General features: G+C 38.2%; 1 protein-coding gene across 1 annotated transcript in view; it reads left to right on the top strand.

Annotated features, from left to right (window-relative positions):
- Positions 1-7,696, top strand: part of LOC139731150 (uncharacterized) — a 182,235-nt gene extending 174,539 nt beyond the window's left edge. The window contains exon 3 of the mRNA XM_071642031.1: positions 6,924-7,696. Coding sequence (XP_071498132.1) covers positions 6,924-6,927 — 4 coding nt within the window. The 3' untranslated portion in view covers positions 6,928-7,696. The remainder of the gene's footprint in view (positions 1-6,923) is intronic.
- Positions 7,697-21,838: the final 14,142 nt, after the last annotated feature.

Below are 21,838 nucleotides of genomic sequence, written 5' to 3'. Positions count from 1 at the left end.
AGCAACAGTATGGAACTGACGGGACATCCTGTAGTTCAGGCTGGATATAAAGTCACGGAAATAAATTTTCATTTATAACGTGTTTCATTGAATAGAAGTCTGTAATGGTCACTCTTTGTGATATTACATCAAAATCAAAAACTGAAACCAAACAGTCAAAGAATGTGATTATACTGCATGGAATAGCATTTGAAAATATGAGTAATTAAAGGATTCATTCTTCAATATTTAGTGTTTTTTTCTGAAATATCAATGTGGGAAGGTGTTTAAGCAAAATTTTGCAGCTGTTTGACTCTTATCTATCTTCTTTAAGATCAACTCTAAAGTTTTTTCTTTAATGCCAGGGTTCTGCAAAGTTCAGTGAGCTGCAAGCATTCCTCCACAACCCTTCTTCTCAAAAAAATACCTACAACTGGTGTTTATACACAGTATATTGTCAATGATGGAGGTGCTGTCTATGTCGACTCATGGAGTTTGTGAGAGTAGTTTATGTACGGACGTCCTGATCAACCAGTTTAATAGGATCTCTGAGTCCAGCTATCTGACTTCCCTATTAACATGTCTGTCTGCCGTGGCCATATTGGTCTCTTCACACTGTCACAAATCATCACTCAGTCTCTCATGATCTCTAGCTCCATCTCGGTGAAACGGCCGGCGCGAGCCTGTCGTGTTGTAGCGCTCCCATTCCTCATCTCCCATGCCGCTCATTTTCATAAATCGAGGCTGCGGGAGACGAGGTGAGACGAGCGAATGGGCAGAGAGAGTATGCTCCCTTGCCCTCTCTCTCTTTCTCTTTCTCTCTCTCCTCTCGCTGCCGTTTCTCCTCCACCTCCTCCTCCTGACTGGGATGCAGCCTCGCTGGCTCCGCATCACCACACGGGGGTCGGTGCTGGTGTCTCCACGACGACAACCGCATCTCGCTCTCGCCCCCTACTAATGACCACATCGGAATTGATTCATTGACGGACATTCGGCCAAAGAAAAGACTCGGAGTACTGCTCAGATTTTCCCCGGCTGGCCCCCTGGTGTATATAGATGTAGAGCTGTCCTATTAAAAACAAACTGATAAAGAAATAATTTTGCACCATCCGCTGTCATCCCATTCCGCATCCCGTTGAGGAAGTCGAGCGTGGCATCAGGCCGTTTTGCAGCTGGCAGGCAGGCGACCCCCCTCTGAAGATCCGGGCGTCGGGACCAGGACGACTGGCCCCTGTCCACTCCCAAGCTTGGCTGGTCAGGAAGAAACCAAGCGTGTTTTCTCCCCCATCGTCAGCCAAGAGGGGTTAAGTTTGGGGTCAGAAGCAGAGGGGGAATCGTGCCCGCCTCCAGCTGTTAGCAACAGTCAAGCCAAGCGGCCATTTCGGCAACACTGCTTCCACGTATGCATCAAACTTTTGCAGCCTGTATTTGCTTCTTTGCCAAAGTTACAACCCTTGAGAGCTGGACATCGCTTTTGTGCTACCAGACAGCTCGCACTAGCTAGAATCCCAACGTGCTTGGTTTATGCTGTGGATGTGTGTTTGTGGATTTTTATTGTAAGCCATCAGAGCTTTTAAAGTTCCAGCTACTTGGACTATATCCGTCGTGTGCAACATAGAGCTGTGGGTAAGATCCAGATTCACATTGGTTTTACTGTGCAAATGATTAACTCTCCTGTTGTAACTTCTTTGGAATACCATTGAGTTCTCATGCAGTATAGCTCCAAGTGGAAATTGAAGGGTTAAATGTCAGTAAATCTTTGCACTTTAACTCCAATGTCTCCTTGCCATAACTACATTTATGACCATGAACCATCTAATACTGTGTCAATAATTAAGGAAAATGACTAAAGTTCACAGGGGTGATTTACACATGGTTTTGTTATCATTCTTTTTTTCCTCTCTTTTAACAAAATATGTGAATGGAAACATTGCTCAGACACTTTGGCTTCCAGGATGCAAATGGAGCATTCCAGGAATCGTCCACCATTAAGAAGATTCTAGGTACCAGGATGCAGAATCATGGGCAATATCTTTGCACAGTGTTGTGAAAATTTTGTTAGAAGAAAAGTCGGTTATTGTTGGTGCCATTGATGATGAATTGTGTGGTTCATGTCCAGAGGTTGTCAGCAGTAGTGGGTAGTCATGAGCTCAAAGTTGGAGGACAAATTTTTCCCAATGCCATCAACGCAGTCTGGAAATTAGAATTGATGGAAATTTTATGCTATGAGAATTTTTTGCTGATTTCTTTGAGAAATCAAATAGTGTAAACTTTTGTGCATTCTTGGTAATGTGAGCTTGTGGCATCTTAGAATCATGTTGAAGATGATCAGGTGTAAGGATGTAACTGTGACTTCTTGATAGTAAGTTGTGGTATATTTTGAGAATGAAGTTAGCTGACCTTCCATGCTACAATGAGCTACCGTGGTGTGATTATTGAATTGAAAGAACTGGATGTGGAATTCTGTCATTGTTCAAGAAAGTCTTCCCTGGATATTTCTGAAAAACAATGGAATGTTCAGGCTTCAATGAGATGAGAGATTCTTTCCCTGTGTATAGTGCTGTGATGAACGGATGTTGCGCACACGGCAGCGTGTTCCAACCTACAAAGTGAATTGTTGGAGGTCAATGGCATGTCCTCGTACTACGGTGCTATTTATACAACTAATTACTCACGCAGCTGTCTGCCGTGTAGAGTCTGATATGCAGCCAGATGGATGATAAAGTGACTTGATTTATGACGACTGCCGAGCAGCAGAGGGGAATGGGAAGATACAGTGAATTACATGATATGTGAAATTCGCATTCAGGTTGTTATCGGCAAGTAAAAATGGCCAGAGGGAGGTGTGTCAAACCTGGAATGTCATACTGACATCAAATCTTGAACATATGACATATTTTGTCTGTCTGTCTGTCAGCATCCTCCTTTGTTTCTGTCACCTCTCACACTGATATTGTCATGCAGACTTCAAGTTTATATTTATTAATTTTGTTTTGATTTTTCAGATGATTTGAATGTATTTTCACTTTGTGTTCACAAGAACAAAAAAAAAAATTATTGAGTTACAATGATGACACAATAACAGTTTGTCTTTTTGATGTACAAAAGATAATCAAAATACATATTGTGATAATGTATACATTTGCAACAAATGATAAATAAATAGCAGTCATAAGAACCAAAGTGGGGGAGCCTAAATCAAAAGCACAGCTTGTATTACTTAGGCACACTGAAAAAGAAAGCACTGTTTATTACATACCAGCATGCTGTTTTATACGCAGATTTTTGGAACATGGCATGACAAGACATTCCACTTTGATATCAAATGGTAGCAGTGTGTAATTCGTTATCTCCAACGTTTGTAAATACCGTAGGTCATGGGATTTCTTAGATAACTTTAATTGTGTCAAAAATCAAAGTGGGGGGGGGGGGTGGGGTAGTTAGGCCTGATATGATATGAGACTATCTTTTGAGGCTCTACAGGGAAGTCACATGACTTATGTAATTCGATAGGGCTGGCTGTGTTTACGCACAAGTAAAAGGGTGATGATGTATTATCATAGCTCTTTAGCCATAACACAGATTCCCTTTTACAGATGTTTTGTTTGCATCAGTATTGCTTTCATTAAAAACTCTGCGAGGGTTGGTGAAACTAGATACTCCGGCCCGATGTGAACTGTCAACCCATATCCAATCTGGCGCCCATACTAACGACTCCAGAATAAATTTATTCCCATATTTTCTGAGAATGCAGAATTTATGCTCGTAGATTTTAGGGAGAGCTTTGATTCTTCCAAGAGGGAGGAGAGGATTAAAAAAGGAAAATGAATGGCTCCATGTTTACAGCCATTTGTTTGTTTGTTTGTTTCTTTGCAAGTATGTTTACAGTCATTTATTTGAGGCAAAGTCCCTGTTCTATCATACCTGACAGAAATACCCCAATGAAGGAAACTTTCATGCTACTGTTATGATTCCATGTCTCTGTTCAGACATGAAAAAAACAATTCCTCTACTTAGTTAGTCACGTAGAAATTTCAAAATCAAAACAAATTTACCCTCTCTCAACTTCATAGTAAACATAATTGATTGAAAGTGACTTTAAAGCTAGAAAAGAACTGTGTCTGTGACTGGATAGAATATCTAATACTTTGAAATTAGGGCAAATAATTGAAACCCCTTCCAATTTCTGCTAATATTTTTGTGATGATAGTAGTTGCATAGAGGACAGCATCGTATAAAATATTCTAAAGATGTTAAGGTATTTTCTTGTGTGTGTGTTTTTTTTTTCTCCTTTGAATATGCGAGGGATCTTCCTCTTGGTTGGAAAATAGAATGTTATGCCGTATTTGGTCCATTTTTTTGTAAAGCTGCACTTTGCCACACTATTAGCTGAGATACTCAGAGCCCCCCCCCCCCCTTTGCTATCATGAAATCAGCCTATTAACCCTTTGAGGGATCACTGCTTCAATTTTACCATTGCATGTAGGAATGAAAGACTTAAATAACCTGCCATGAAAACACAGTTGCAGGCTCTTATAGGGTTCTCCCACAATCCTCTATCAGTCTCTTTAAACCGATGAAAATGATATCTCGCTGAAGCGACATCCCGTGTGAAAGTGCGGTGACGTCACAGCCTGAACGTTGCTTTTGTTGTCATCACGGGGAACACATTGCGCCACATTCCTGCACAAATCTGGGAATGTGTTCGCAGACGGTCCCCTTCCTTACCGTAGATTGACAGTGCATCCATACTGTGCTGTCTTGCTGCGTAATAAAACGGCATATGGCTGGGAGCTCGATGGGGAATAGATATTGGATTTCAGGAGGGATTGGTGGAAGATGAATAAAAATCCCCCGAAAGTAAAAGTCATTTTTATATTTCAAATGCCACTCCCTCCCTCCTCCTCCCTCTCTCTTTCTCTTTCTGTTTCTCTATCTCTCTGTCTCTTTTTTTCTATCAAATTTTCCCAAATATCTTTGATGTGTCATGTTTAAGAAAAAATTCTCAGTAGTAAATGCATTCTTGATAGAATGTGTTGCAGGAAAATCAATGACAATATGAATGATGCATAGCAGATAGTGTGAACATATAACAATCACGCTTGTTATTTCTTGTTCTTTTTATTCAATATCACATCCAGCACCTTTATAGATGCTATTTTTACCTCATCACTGACGTATTTCAGGACTTTATGTTTTCATAAATCTTGCTGGAATTTTTGTTTTAATTCATTCACTCAATTTATTGATACCGACACTCATTTGTTATACTACCCCCTGCTGTTTGTGTCTTCTCTTTAACTCCTTCATCAATCAGTCCCATCTCAGTCCCATAAAAAAACATAGATACAAGACTAACAGCTTCTTAGGATGTTGATCCCAGGAAGGTAAAGACAGTCATATTTTACAAGATATGAAGATTCAGACACTGCAGTTGTGTGTCTGTTTAAAACAAGCGTGCATCGGCAGATTGTCTGCCTGCATTTACATAATGTATGATGCTTGAAAGCAAGAACTAGGGCAGGGATGTAGCACTTGCAAAGTTGCTCAATTAAGTGGGTTTTATTGTGTAGTTTTATATGAAGCATGCAGATATGTGGGTTGATATGGCCCAATGAATTATGAACTCGGGGAAGACGTATGGAGATTTCTGAATAAGAACTATTTTGATTAAAGGTTCTTTGCTTGGGTGGCAAGTAAAGTAACACAGGACTGACAAGAAGCAATTTCAATTGCAAATAGAGGGAAATCAGTTGAAAAGGTTATTTAGGGTATTTTGATATACAGTTTGTAGTTTTCACTTTTCCTTCACTTTGGTATTATACCTACCATCCATGATATGTCTTCCAATGCATATGTTTTGACACTAGGTTGTTTTGAGAGATCATAATGTGCAGCATGTAATCTGATGTTCCAGTCTCATGGCCGGATATGAATATTTTATTGATTTCGAAAAGTACATCTGTACGTATTTGGGAAAATGGGGGGGGGGGGGGTTGTGGATCTATCCCAAGACAAAGCTCGATATGGGTTGTCATATTGCTAGCAAATTTCAAGGTGAACCGGCCCCTGGATGAGACCTTGGGTTACAGCTGTGACTGCCTAGCAGGATCGGAATGAGATCTGTTGCCATTTTGAGGATTCATCAGTGTCAGTCTTCTTATTGCTCATGACTAGCAGTTTGTATACATTGTCGATGACACTCTTGAGACAATGACACTAATAGGATTAAAGGAAAATTAAGCTCTCCATTTGTTTGGACGCCTGCAAAGACCAGTGTATGATTTTTGTCTCCATTCTTTTAAAATCAAACACACATAATACTCTCACACACTTACAACCTCAAAGTTTATATGAACATTGCACAGAACTCTACGAAAATCAATATCAATCCTCCTTGAGAAAAGTAGTCATTTATTTTGATCGATGTAAACAGTGTCAGTTTGATCCATTGAGAACAAGTCGCGCATATTACAGGGCTTTTTGCCATCGAGGATACACCCTGCGATGTGGCTCTATCAGGATGAATGTAAATATAATGATACTTACAATTCAAAGCGTTCTGTTCGTGATCAAATCTCCCCCCACATTACAGAATGCACACCGCATCATGCATAATGCTGTGGGACTATGGGATCAGGAGATTACCAGAGCTCCTGAGTGGGGAAATTTATCTTCATTTTGTATTCTGTACATGAGCCTGCACACAGAGAGAAGTCAATTTATAATGGCAGTTTGAGGCACGCATAGCATTTCATTTGTTTGCACTTGTTGTAAAATGACTGCCATATGTTTGATTTCAGTTTTATTGGATTCAGTGTAATTTTTGATCAGTTTTTAGATGTTTTCTAACCTGTCATTATTGTAACACTTTTTCTCTTTTTTATTTCTTTCTTTTCCATGTCTGTTCTCCCCATTGATATTCCCGATTGGTGCATTAATAGGTAAGTACCGATATCGAAACCTCTATATGAATTCAAACTGTGTGGCTTTGGCTGGGTATTCGGGAAATTTGATGCTTAACAGTGATAAATGTGTCTGTTGTATGTGTGTGTGTGTGTGTGTCTGTCTGTCTGTCTCTGTATAGGTTTATGCATGGGCAGTTGAGTAATTGTGTGCATGTGTTTGCGTTTATTTATGCGTGTTCACCCATTATGCTTTGCATTGTGGGTATTGTGTTTGTCGTGTTTGATTGTGTGAGAGTTTGTGGGGCACAGTGAGACTGAGAGAGGAAAGCTCTGGCTGTTATTGTCCTCTGATGACGTCATAACATTACATGGTTGTCATTTTACCATGAATGTGAAATATTTCATGATGTGGAAGATTTACGAGAATTTTACGCCCAACCAAACTATTGCGACTACAAAAGACGTGTGAATATCTATTTCAGCTATTAAATAATGTATTTAATGTACTCTCATCTTTGAAATTATTCACGTCAGCAAAATTTACTGAATTTTCCCCAGTACGAAATATCGATTATGCAAAGGTTTCCACTTTGTCAGCAATCAGTCTGTACCACGCTGTATTGGTCATTTATAATAGCCCTCTGTGGGCCAAGGCACTTATGATTTAGTTCAATGTGCAAAGCTTTTTCATCAACAGTCAGTTTTTAATCCCTCCAAATGGGAAAGCATAAGCACAATTGGCACATCATAGAGAAAATGTATACCACAAGTGAAAGGCAGTATTGTCAACTACAGGCATGGAAAAAGGAATAGGGAAAGTTAAAGGGAAGGTCCTGTTTTGGTTGATGATGGCACGTCGGGATGAAATTTTTTGGCAAGATAATGAGAAACTACTTATGAAATATGAAAGAGCATTGAAATTTATGGGGAATTCAAAGTTTGTTTGACAAAAATTGGTCTAGAAATGTCTGAGAAATGCAAAAATACGTCGTCCGATAAAAGTGTGGGACCCACACTTTCCCCCGTGATACGACCTTACCTCCCTCTACCGTTTGAATTTGACTACATTGGGCTTGGGGCTTTTTCAACCGTTATCTTCCGCACACGCGAGCGATGTGTACCGCACGGCTTGGTCTGGGAGGTTGACCTTTTCACCTCCGTGAATTTGGGAGACAGACGGCGCGGCGAGCGAGGGAATATTGCGTAATCATGGGGGTTCATGGCACATTTGCAGACCTGTATGCACGTCGTGTGTGCGTGGAGTTCTGTGATCGCACTGCGGTATCAGCCGTCGCGTCGTTCCGTTTGTTTACTTGAGGGCACATAGTCTCTTTTCCTCGGTGTGATGCTGCGTATAGAGCTCTACGGATTCCGACTTGAGAGCAATTGAAACAGTTACGTTTTGCAAGACGAGGTATAAATACGTCTCCGACCCAGAAATCTCGCAAAAGAATATAGAATCTTTCGAAATGAGGTGTAGGGGACAACGAAGGGATCGCGATTATTGAAACTGGACAAGATGCCTTCATCCCGTAGAAATGAACCGACGCGACACCTGGATCTACCGACCCCAGCTCGCGATGTCCTGAGTGAAAAAGTGAGTATACAGGCATTTAGTGTAGAAGTTAGTCAGTCCGACCCATCTTTATCCGTAAGTGCATGATGTGAGAGCTTGAAGTTTATCTCGTGAAGAATATCCTGTGCCTGCTAGAAAAGATGTATGTAGGATGACCCACAAAAGACTTGATTACTTTATTTTTTCACCTTGATTTTCAAGGTTTTATGCGTGTAAAAAGTTCAGAAAAATAAATTTCTGAGTAATGAAATTCGCAAGGGGTAATCGGCCAAACGAGAATGAAGTAGGGTCTCTTAGTGCAGAGTGTTCGTTGATCTGAAAATGAAATAAATTTCCTTATTCTGAAGCGTCCATAGTATTCTCAAGATTATGTGTATCGATCCGAAAACGAAATAAGGCTCGTTATTCCAAAAAGGAGATTCGTTAGTCAAAAATGAAGGAATATTCGTTATTAATTCTATAAAAGTGAATAATATGTGCCCAAAGAGAATGGGGGAAGGGGTGATCATAATTTCTGTCGAGTATAGTTTACCTGAGATTTGGAAGGGGATGATCTACACTGTATACTACTAGGTAGTATCAGAAACAGGGGAACACAATGGCGCGGCAGCATTACACCCTCGTCGTGTCATTTTCTTTTCCCTACCTTTGAGTAGCCCCTATTTATAATAACCGTTTCTACATCATATTACATAGCTCATCCTTATAATGTAATTAATCTGTCATATCATAATCATAAAAATGAAGTATACAATACCTGCAACATAACAACTAACGCTGGCCGTTTGGCGGAGGTTCAGTGGTCCGATGCATCATTATAATGTGCGTGTGTTTGCGTATCATTTTCATTCAATTTTCTATGCGTAGTATCCTATATACTTTTTTATATGTATTATGATTTGTTTGCTTTTGTTTTCAAAGCTCTTCAATTACTGTTTGTTATTATTAAGTCGACTGAGACTCTACTTGTGTATATGCCGTAGAAGACTGTAGGTTGTTCATTCACTGTGTCAGTTTTGTCCATCTATGTAGATCGTACATATTGTACATAGATTTATCATGATGAATTGCTGTTTGCTTTGATGTGCCCTTTTCTTTGAAGTGCTGAATAATTATGAAAGTTATAATAAATGGAAATATGAAATAGATTTTGTAATTTGACAAGCTATAAGATGATTTGCAGGTTGCATAATTCCATTTCCATTTCATAATTTGTTATCACAGTCAGTGTGAACAGCTTGATGTCAGGTTCTAAAACTTTTTAGGATGCTATGATTATGTTCCCCGGATGAATCCCTTCTTCATCCTGGGAACAATGCGTGTATAATTTTTCATAGATTGTCGGTTATGAATGCAACCAATGTCTTTTCCTTTTACACTTTCAGTAGGCTATGGATACTCTACATCTCAAATGGCACTTTAGTGGTTTCTCGGGACCTCTGAAAATGAAATCAGACCACCAAACTTCTAAACAGTTTATATTTTGACGGTTCCATCGGAGAACTGTGTCGAAAAAAAATGTTTCCTTTCATTGGTAGGCCACGATACATTTCTTTTTTTCGGGTCATCAAAATTCGAATTGAACGTTTTTGTAAGCGATCCGAACAGGACACCAAAAATAAATGAATAAATAAAACTCAAGTTTGTCTCGGAATTAACTTGTGAAAACTCAATTGATTCCATTAACAGGGAACGCGGGATATTGCGATGAATCATGGCAGTCAATGAGATACGTTGTATGACCCGACGTTACTCTTTCAATATACTTTTACGCGTGAAAAAAAGAATGAATCTCTAATTCCACTGTATCAATTTTTTTTTATAGATCTCAGGAGCAAATCGAGAAAAGACAGGAATGCGCATTGGAAGCCAGTCAACAAAGGTAATGTTATTCTAATAAATATATCAACAAACGTGACCTGTTCTTTTTCGCATTGTGTGTGTGTGTGTGTGTGTGTGTGTGCATGTGTATTTGTGTTTTTGTTTTATTTTGTTTTGTGTTTGTTTGTTTTTTTTTTGTAGGATGTGAAAACACGTAAGGCCTATATCGGCCTATATGACGCTTATTTTTATTCCGCGAATTTCTTATTAGTCAGAATGGAAGGCATTGTGTGAATATCATTTTACTCTGGTACATAAACTACGGGATCTGCAATTGAATCGTATATTAGTTGAAGAAAATGTCTACTCATGGAACCATGGTAATGATAAAATTATATATGAAAACGTTTCTGTTTTGTTCTTTATTACACAGGCAGATGTGTTCAACAAAATAACAAAACCAAAACCAAAAGCACTAAAAAAATTGGAGAGGTTCGGACATGCCGATTTTCTATTCCCGGCCACGAAGTATCGCCAGAGACAAGTCGCTTTATCCATCTGTCTTTCTCCTGAAAAGTTTCTTCCTCCACCTCTCCGAAGTTCGGCTGAGCCCCTTCACAGCCTGAACGTTCCTGGCGAAAACCATGCCCAGCCCTCATTCCATCTGGCCCGCTGCTACCACTGCCCACCTGTCTAAAGAGTTGAACATTGGGGAACGACGTTGATGGCATCACAGCGAGTATCCACGGTGGTTGTTCAAACTGTGTGAACAGTTCCTTTGGTAATCTACTCTGCTGTGGAATCGGCAGTAAACTATATCATGGTGTACTATTAGGCCGTATTTTTTTTTTAATACAGTGTACTGTACATTGTTCTAAGTTTTGCACACAACTATATCCCCACAAACACAAGAGCCACTATTAGGTTTCGCGCGTATGCCAAAAAGCGGGATACAAATCTCGAGATTTACATGACCATCGTAATCTCGAGATTTTTGCAAATGTGCACACAAAATCCCACTAATTTTCGCGATTAGCATCGCGACGGTACCCCCAACAAATCTTGCACTTGATTTCTGAAATAGTGCGCTGATTTGCTCCCGGTGACCGCGTAAACGGCTGACCGAAAATACTTTACTCATCTCCAGATTTTATATTCCATCATTCAAACGAGCATCACAATAATGGGTAAATGACAACATCACACTACTGTGTGGCAGCTTCGTAAATATTGTCGGTACATGCAAACGCGTGAAGAGGGGGAAAAATCTCGAGATTTGGAGTTCAATCGTCATCCTGGGTCGTCATCCCGCTATGTTGTTATACGTGTGGATCCGGCTAATGGCGCGTAGATATTCTACATACTGGAAAGATAGTAAACACAATATCAAGACATGCATGATCATGAATGCGAACGATCCGGGTGAACAAGCGCATGTTGTATCATTGTACTGCAGTAGGGTATTATGAAGGAAATTGTACGTATAAGGTCCACGAGTGTTACTTTAGTAGCCGCGTTTGTACGTACCATAATAGCGGGTTACCAAGCTCCCCGAAACTCGAGTTTTTATTTTGTTTTGTTTTATTTGTTTTCTTTGTTTTTGTTCAAACCGTTAATCGACACTCTCCAAATTAATTGCTTAGTAGAGTATACTATGCGCTCGGAAACTAGAGTTTGTTGGGCTTTTTGTCTGTTTCTTTATTTGTCTGTTTTTATTTTTGCAGCCTTTCTCCCTTACAGAAATACTAGTAACTCGCTAATTGCCTATCGATAAATCGATAAAACTACAAGCGTTGTTCTTGAACCTCACATACATTGTCGAGTGCACGCCGTTGTGGCGTGCGCTATGAATGATGGGATATGAAAGATTCGAGTTTTTGTGGTCGACCGTTCACACGTATCTGCGGGACAAAGATTAGCGCGCTAATGACAGCAAGATTTCTTGGGTTTAGCATTGCGCTGCTGACCGCGCTTTGTTGGGTTTTTGTCCACTCGTGCAAAGAACTCAGTTTACTAGCGGGTTACAAATTTCTCGTTTTGTTACCCAGTAATTTTTATACGTGTGAATCCCCCTATAGGCGTGTATAGATGGTTAATGAATGCCAGCGCGTTTTCACTTATTTTCATGTTTATTTAGGCTGTATGTTTGTTTATTATTGCCCTTGTCATATTCAACAAAACAACAAATTACGATACAAAATAATAATATTATACTCGGTATACATTACGCAACAGTCACTCCAAAGATATTACCCTGAATGCCCATCCCCCGTCACATGGACGTAGGGCCTAATTTACACTGTACAGTGACGTTCAAACAGTAAAAACATTGACTCAACGATCAATCATTAGTTCACACATTGTATACACACATGTTTACATGTATGCTGGTTAATTTCTTTGGTAGTGCAATACGCTGTACAGGCCTGCTGGTAAATGCCCACAAGATGTTCGTAATCTGTCCTTTTTAGTACCTCGGATAACCTTGATTTTCAGACATTTCCTTTTTTATGTCGAAGGTATATTTTCTCTCTTCCTTTTCTCATATTATCCCTGTGAATTATTCCTGGATGAATTTTCTTTGCAAATATGTGGCTCGACCGTAAGTTTCTTATAGATAATCTATTACATCGGTAAGTATGTATATTTTGCTATTAACAAAGAGGCAATGTTCTCACCTCTTTAAAATAATGGCAGAGAGAAGTTTAAATTTGCGCTTTCAAGCACAGCGATATGCTTGACGTGGAATTATTATAGGTGATATATTGAATACGACTGGGAAGAACACTGTCGAACCGAAGATAATGATAATTCACATTTTACTGCTCAGTATTATCAGTGTAATTCATTTTTGTATAATATTCACATTATTAGTATTATGTCTCGCCATCGTTGTTGTTCCTGTTACTGGTCATTGGTCATTGGTGTTTTTTGTTTTTGTATGTGTGCTATATGCCTATATCTCGCGAATCGTGAAGAGGCTAATGTCTGGGAGCCAAATGATATCAGATAATTATTGTCGATAGCATTAGCACTAACTGGAACGGATTCCACGTACTCTGGCGTTATGAGCATCGTCAAAATAATCTTGACAAAACATATTTTCTCCTCAATCAAAACAGAGGTTCTCAGGAGGTTTGTAATGACAACTTATATAGAGAATGAAATTATATGTGATGATGATAATAGTACAATATTCATGATAATCATTACAATGGTATAAAAAAACGGTAACAACAAAGGCAACAATTTCAAGCGGCAATACCAATTCCAGGAGTTAGCTGTTTTGTTTAGATATAACTTCGATTTTTTTTAATACCACGAACTGCGTGTTTGTGATTGATGAAAAAAAAAGTTAAGTGCATTAATTACTTCACGCAACCACATTGGCCTCATTAGCTGTTATACGAGTTGATAAGAATAGTCACAGAAATATTCATTTTCAAAAGTGATTGACACTTCGTCTTGTAATTGTACTTACATTTCCCTTGAAATGTTGGTATGTACGGTCCGATATCACCATCTCCGGTTCTGTCCGAGGTCATAATGTGCAGTAATCGTGGATACTGGTTAGCTCGGTTAGCTTCAAGAGGGATAATTTTAAAGCGAGATGCCGATCCAGAGCACTTGCAAGATATACTTACTTTATACACTTACTTTATACACTGACGAGAAACTAACTGTAAACAATCGAGGGAACTTGATTAACCACAACTGAAATGCTCTTCCAGGGAATATAAAGCATATGAAAATATACAAGGGTTCACCTTCAAGATCAACTCTTCTTGTTTTGTTCTAATTTATTTATTTTGTAATTCAATTATTTTTTAGTGTCTTTTTATTGCACTTCATTGTACTTGAATGATGGTGAATAAAACTAGACTGAACTAAACTAGAACCGAGTTTGTAATCCTTGACAAGATCAACCTTGTTTCGTTATGTTCGTCAAGTTCACAGCTTTGTCGACCTCATGTTTCAGCAAGGAACTGTGAACGGAAAGATATCCCCTCTCTCTCTCTCTCCCTCCCTCCCTCTCTCTCTCTCTCTCTCTCTTTCTGACCTTAGTTTCAGGCTTACCGTGTTGTTTTGTTTCAGTTTTTACATCAGAATTGTCGGAAAAGATTTGAATGTAATCCATGGTCGGGGAGGTGTGCTGCCGCATATTTTCAGCCCTCGTCTTACTGCATCCGATTGAAAAATTGCCTTTTATACATCGACGTTTATAAGCATTAGAAATCTGATCAGTGTTTTTGAAGTATCTTTGACAAAATAAATCATGGATGTACATAATCGAGAAGAATTCAAACCTACGACCTCCTGATCTCCGGATTTTCAGGAATATATTGACATCTTATTCCTACACAAAATTTTGGTACACTGTCTTTTACATCTATGTATCTGTGTATGCCCGAAATGAGTTGGATGTGATGTATACAATTTCTATAAAATGATACATGTATCTATAGTTCACACCAATGTCTCATCTGTATTATGGTTTGCGAATTGTCTCCATGTTGATACTTTATAGTTTTCCCCTCCAAAATAGCCCAAAAGAGTCTTGCTATTTAATTTAAAGAGAATTGCTGCAGTCTGTAGGCCTATCGTTATATTTTTATACTATGTGAAAATTATTTACCATAATACACGCATTTTTTTAAATATTACAATGTTATTGTATATAAGATCAACAGATTTATCATTATTTATTATAAGGCTTGTTTCTTATACTACTTACCTTTCCGCATCAAACAAGATACATTGTTTAGCACTGTCAGAATTGTGATTGAAAAAAAAAATTATGTGGTGTGGTTTACGTAGGTACATGTATACAAGTATTTATTATATATACAGATATATATGTATATATATATTATATATATATATATATATATATATATATATTATATATATATAAATATATTATATATATATATATATATATATATATATATAAAGTAAAAGAATTAGTAGAAGAAAAACGCCGTAAAAAAATAAATCATAGACCTTGAAGATCTTAAAAACGGAGCATAGCTCTCAAATACTGAAAGGCAAGGTCACACTCTTCATCAGTTCAAGAGTGTGACCTTGCCTTTCAGTATTTGAGAGCTATGCTCCGTTTTTAAGATCTTCAAGATCTATGATTTTTTTTTTTACGGCGTTCTTCTTCTACTAATTCTTTTACTTATTATCATCAAGATGCCGAGCAGACCAATTTTCTTATTACATTTCTGTATATTACAATCTTGATTTAATGAATAATCCGAATTTTCGAGGAACCTTTCTGTATATATATATTATTCATTATCAAGATTGGCTATATATATATATATATATATATATATATATATATATATTATATATTATATAATATATTGGCCTCTTGTTATTACTATTTCTATTTCTGTTCAAATGCATGCAAATTGGTTGCTATTTTGCTTTTATGTTTATGTCTCATCAAGCCCTTGAAAAAGGCTGGTGAAACAGCCGAAAGCTTGGGGAATAAAGGCAAGACTGAACATCACTGCAACGTCTATACTGCAAGTTTTCCTTCCGTCACACTCACACACACACACACACACACACACACACACATATATATATATATATATATATATATACGTAAAACTGTCTCGAAATTACTCAAATTTCCAGTTCTATTCTGAAGAATGGGAAAAGACACGCGAATACAAGCGGTGTTCAAAATTTACAACAAATACACATGTAAACACATCTATGAACACTGAAACACTGTACAGTTTGTGATATGATGGTCACTGCATGTTATAGATTTTGCTTGTGGAGATAGATTGACAAGAGTTTTTGCTTGACGGCATCGTCTTCCATACGGTTACAGCTCGTTATTCCGAAGGTTCGTTATTCCGAAGGCTCGTTATTCCGAGGCTCTTCAGTCCGAAGTTTCGTTATTCCGAAGGTTCGTTATTCCGAATTTCATTTTCGGATTAACAAAATCTTCGGAATAGCGAACCTTCTGAATAACGCTACAAAAATGTTCGGATTAACGAACCCTTTTTCATTTTCAGATTAACCAACCTCTAGGTATAGGGAATTTGTGTGTTTCGGATTAAGGAACCTTCGGAATAACGAACCTTCGGAATAAAGAACCTTCGGAATAACGAACAGCACCCTTCCATGTACAGCCAAGATTTCAACCTGCAGATGAGCCAAGACACCTTGTTTCATACGTGAGTATATAGGTATCATAAAAAGCTGTCATTGATTTGAAATTGTAACACGACATTTCCATATAGAATAATGTAAACCTAAATATAGAATCAAATAAAATGTCTTTCAGGGTGCCTTACTAAAAATTGTTTGATTAAAACATTGCTGATTTCTCCGTACCGAAACTTTTATGGATCATCACATCGCCTCCAATGTATACGTTGTTTATAACAAACGCTCAGTAAGATTTGTGTAATATGAACCATGACTCTATTCTGTCAATATATTTCGAGTTTTGCAGTCGAATTTCACTGTGGGGTGTTTGAGAGATGTACATCATGATAACTGCTAGGGAGTTGAATGTTCCAGCATGATCCTGTCGAATTTACTTGTATTATAGGTATACATCGGAGCTCTATTGTAGCTCGATCCACTAAACATGGGCAAGTCAGTTTGCATGCTATGCACAGTGAAATCAGTGAAATTTCGGCCACTATAATTATACTGAACAAAACATACGATCCCATCGCTGACAAAAACCTGACAATTGATATTAGCATTCTATATCACTAGAAGTTTCCATGAAGTATAATACAACATAAATATGTAATCAAGTCACTGCCAGGGGGTCTTACCAAAAACAATTCTGAGTAAAATATTTTTGATTCAATGATTCATCACATCGCGTTCGGTACGTGTTTACTTATTTTGTTTACACGCGCTAAGCAGAATAAAGCAGAATGAACCATTTGTCAAGCAGGTAAGTCATATTATTCATGACGTGATTGACAATACAGACTTTGCCACAATAGTTTCGTAACGGTAAATTAACACAAAATCTATAATCATCGTTTGATGATAAGAAACCAAGTGTTGTCTTTATTATATTCCATGAATACTTCACGTATAAAAACGTTGTGATACTATATACTTACGATACCTGCCCGTAAAAAAAATGGATCATTCACGTAAACAAATCCCCGCTCTTATTTTTTTTTTCGGCAGTTGTAACGGGGAAGTGACTGTATGTGTATCAGACACAGCTATTAAAAAAAAAAAAAAAGGTGATTTCATTCATGCAATTAAACGTGTAATATTACTATTTTTGTCGCATGATTTCGGACATGAATTTCATACAGTTCAGAAGCAGCAGTGAGATTGAAATATCAACATACCTATCATACCGATTTGGCAGTCCAAATCAAGGAACCAGCCAATAAATGGTATATATTTTCCTTCTCTAATTCAATTCAATGTATTAATTTCTTTATTTCCATCTTTGAAAAGACATGATTAAGAAAAAACTTTGAATTTCAGAAACTCAAGTCCTACAGGCCTACCGGTAATTGCAGTGTCGTTGATTTTCAATTGACAATTACAAATGCATGTCGCATAACTCACATTATTATCAAACATAACTCTCTAAAAAAAAGATCGAGTGAAAATATTCACTCTCGAAGGAGTGAATACAAAAAAAGAGTGAATTTAGAGTGAAATTGGAGTGAATTTCGAGTGAACATGTTCATTTTCACTCATTTTGGAGTGACCGCAGGGATCACTCGAAGATTTTGGACTTTGCCACAATAGTTCCGTAACAGTAAATTAACACAAAATCTATAATCATCGTTTGATGATAGGAAACCAAGTGTTGTCTTTATCATATTCTATAAATACTTCACGTATACGTTGTGATACCAAGGAGGTACTACGTACGATACCTGCCCGTAATATGGGTCATTCACGTAAACAAAAATCTCGGCCTCGAATTATACGATTGGTAAACAAAAGCTATCATTGATTTGAAATTGTAACACGACATTTCCATAAAGAATAATTAATAAACCTAAATAAAATGTCTTTCAGGGGGTCTTACTAAAAATTATTTGATTAAAACATTGTTGATTCCTCCGTACCGAAACTTGTGTATGGTTCTATCACATCGCCTCCCACGTATACATTGTTTATAACAATATAACGCTCAGTAAGACTCAATAGGCGCTTTCACATCAGCCCGATGTTTCGAAATAGCGCGCTATTTTCTGACTTGGGAAATTAAAAAATATCTCGAGCTTGCATTTATATCGGGCTGATGTGAAAACGCCTATTGTGAACCATAATAAGCATTATAACTCCATTCTGTCAATATCGCCGGTGGAGCTCTATTGTAGCTCGATCCATGGCATGGGCAAGTCAGTTTGTATGCTATGCACAGTGAAATCAGTGAAATCTCGACCACTATTATACTGAACAAAACATACGATCCCATCGGTGACAGAAACCCGACAATTGATAGTACAAGTATATATAGCATTCTAACTAGAAGTTTCCATGAAGTATATACAACATAAATATGTAATCAAGTCACTGCCAGGGGGTCTTACTGAAAATAATTCTGATTAAAATATTTTTGATTCAAATGATTCATCACATCGCGTTCGGTACGTGTTTACTTATTTTGTTTACACGCGCTAAGCAGAATAAAGCAGAATGAACCATTTGTCAAGCAGGTAAGTCATATTATTCATGACGCGATTGACAATACAGACTTTGCCACAATAGTTCCGTAACAGTAAATTAACACTAAATCTATAATCATCGTTTGATGATAAGAAACAAAATATTGTCTCTATTATATTCTATAAATACTTCACGTACAAAACGTGTGATACCAAGGAAGTACTCCGTGATACCTGCCCGTAATATGGGTCATTCATGTAAACAAATCTCTGCTCGTTAGCTTTTTTTCGGCAGTTGTAACGCGAAGTGACTGTATGCGGTAAATTTTGATTAAAAAATGATAATAAATGACCGGACGATAGATTGCCTGAATTTCACCCCAGCATTTTTTTTTTTTTTTGGGGGGGGGGGGGCTGTAACTTCACAATTAATTTCTATAAAAATGTAGTGTCTATACTAATGTATTTTGGCTCATTTGGAGGTTGAAATCTTGATGCAAACTTCTTTCGTTTCATGTGTGTGAAGCTGCAGCCTGCAATAGGTGTAGCGTTTCAAATATTGGCGTCGTCTATCTGTTTGGATACTTTCTGAAATGTCTGTTGACACACACACAAAAAAAAAAATCGGAAGTTACCGATCGAGTTTTTTTCCTACTTTTGGGAATTGTGAGGGTGGCTAGTCGCGATTATTCAAAAGTGCCTCACATGCGCTGATCAAGCCTGTGTCAAGACGATCACTAACATATCTCTGAGCTGGCGGTTTGAACATCAAAAATTCAATCGAAATCCATCTAGGATCTTTTTTCTGTGTGTGTATAGTAGCTAGTACACGTGTGTCTAGTCTTCAAACTTTCATGTTCGAGATGATAAAATCGTTGATGCCGGTGGTTCTCAAATACAGACATACGTGAAATATCTACAGTCGGTGCCATAATCATTCAATTACAGTATCCCCTTTCTTCGGACTCACAAAGTTTAGTACCCAATGGCACAACCTTGGATACATAGTATTCAATGGATGGAGCTGTACATTACTAGACATTCGGATTATTTCCATAACCAGGTAGGTAGGGATACTGGTATCGGCGACCCAACACGTTCAATGGGGTTACGATACCGGTGTGTGTTCCACCGTACACCAAATGAAGCAAGTGGCTGGGCACTGGGTATTGTGTGTGTCTCTCTGGTGTGTGTACAAAGGTAGGCCTGTACGGCGAGAGTTGGGAGAAGGGGAGAAAGATTCTGCCGAGAGTCCTTGGGGAGCTCGCAGAGTGATAGGAAAGCCTAAAAATAGATGTGTTTCGGTCAAGGGGTCAGGAGGGCCTGTCGCTTGGTGGAATGGAAGGCGTGGAAGGTGGCTGGAGTTTGGCTCGCAAAACGCAGAGACAGTATCGTATTGCAATGGAAACGGCAGGTGGCGCTCTGTATGTAACGGTCATCCTGATAGATGTTGGAAAGATTTTGCCTTCTTGCAGCAAATTACTATGTACTAAATTCGTAATTTTCTCATCTATTTTACCCTGTAATGTGAAACGAACCATCGTGGATGTTGATACTATCCTTCCTCAACACAATTTCATAAAGTATTCTGCAAATACTAGCAAATAACATTCTGATACGCCACATAAACAGGAACAGGACCATCCCTTTAAGTTTGCCCTCTCAAGTATGTGATGTGTGTGGATGGATGTTGTGTTTGTGTCTGGAGCTGGTATTTTCACACCAGCGGGTAACTCGCTCCATGCACCAAGAATCTGTTTGCCTAGCCTCGTGTCCAGGCATCTGTTGCAATGGCATTGATGCCAACCTTGATACCATATTTCTCTCTCCCTCCCTTTCCCCCCCCCCCCCCCCCAAAAAAAAAGAAAGATTCACAAATTCTAGCTCTTGTCATCACACAAGGATGATAGCAGATGATATTGTATTTGTCATATATTTTGCAGGGTTTTAATTTTTTTTTTCAAATTTAGCGAGCCAGATGGTTTTCACGAATTTACCAACGCACAAAATTATTAGGTTTGAGCCCGAGATGAATGCAATTTACATGCATACTTTCCTCCTTCCATTGCTTTCTCCATGATCACAAATTTAACAAAACAAACAAACAAAATCAATTCACACACAAAAAAGAAACAAACTTACTAAATACACTGTATATGGCATATACAGTATTTGACATTTGGCAGCAGTGAGAAGTGTTAGGATATTATGGATTAAAATATTTCTTTACCCAAATCCTTTTTCATCTTGTTGTTTTTCTGAGGGGTACACGACAGTGGCACTTAATATACAGTTAGTCTGGATGGGAGACTAACCCTGGTCTGAGTGAGAGAAGTTCTTGAGGCGGTTTGAAGTGAAGATCAGACGAGGGAGAAGTTTACAAGCTTGACGTTTGCAGCTGCGTGGAATCGCAGGAATGCGCTTCAAGAGCGCGAACGCCTTAATTTGAGACATTTCTCAAACGCATTCATGTCATTCTCGGCCCTGTAAGCCATTAACGATAGGATATTGCCCGTGGGGGTTTCAAGTAGTCGTGGGCAAAGAAGGAGAAAATAAGGCAGATGAAAGAGAAAGAAATGTGAGAAGAGTTTCTGGGAGAAGGTATAATTACCAGCAATTATTCTAGGCACGCATGACCCCACTCTTTGAGTGAATAAACAAACATCATTGTCTAGAATTTTGACATTCTTGTTATTGTAGAGAAAAATTCATGCAGTTAACTTACTTAAAGGCATATGTGGATGTGTTCATGTGGATTAAAAATGCATATCACATCCATGAATAAAAACTTGTACAATTTTTTGGAAGCAGTAAAAAAAAAACCAAGACAAATTTGTTTAATTTCACAGATTTTGCTCAGGAAACAAGCATAGAGTGGGCACGGAAGACACAAATTGCTTTCATATAGGCCTACA

This window comes from Diadema antillarum, unplaced genomic scaffold (genome assembly GCF_040938485.1).
Source record: "Diadema antillarum isolate AM-2024a unplaced genomic scaffold, OU_Dant_1.0 seq00000358_RagTag, whole genome shotgun sequence".
NCBI classification, from domain to species: domain Eukaryota; kingdom Metazoa; phylum Echinodermata; class Echinoidea; order Diadematoida; family Diadematidae; genus Diadema; species Diadema antillarum.
The sequence above is the reverse complement of the archived record's forward strand: the minus strand, read 5'-3'. Positions and strand labels throughout refer to the sequence as shown.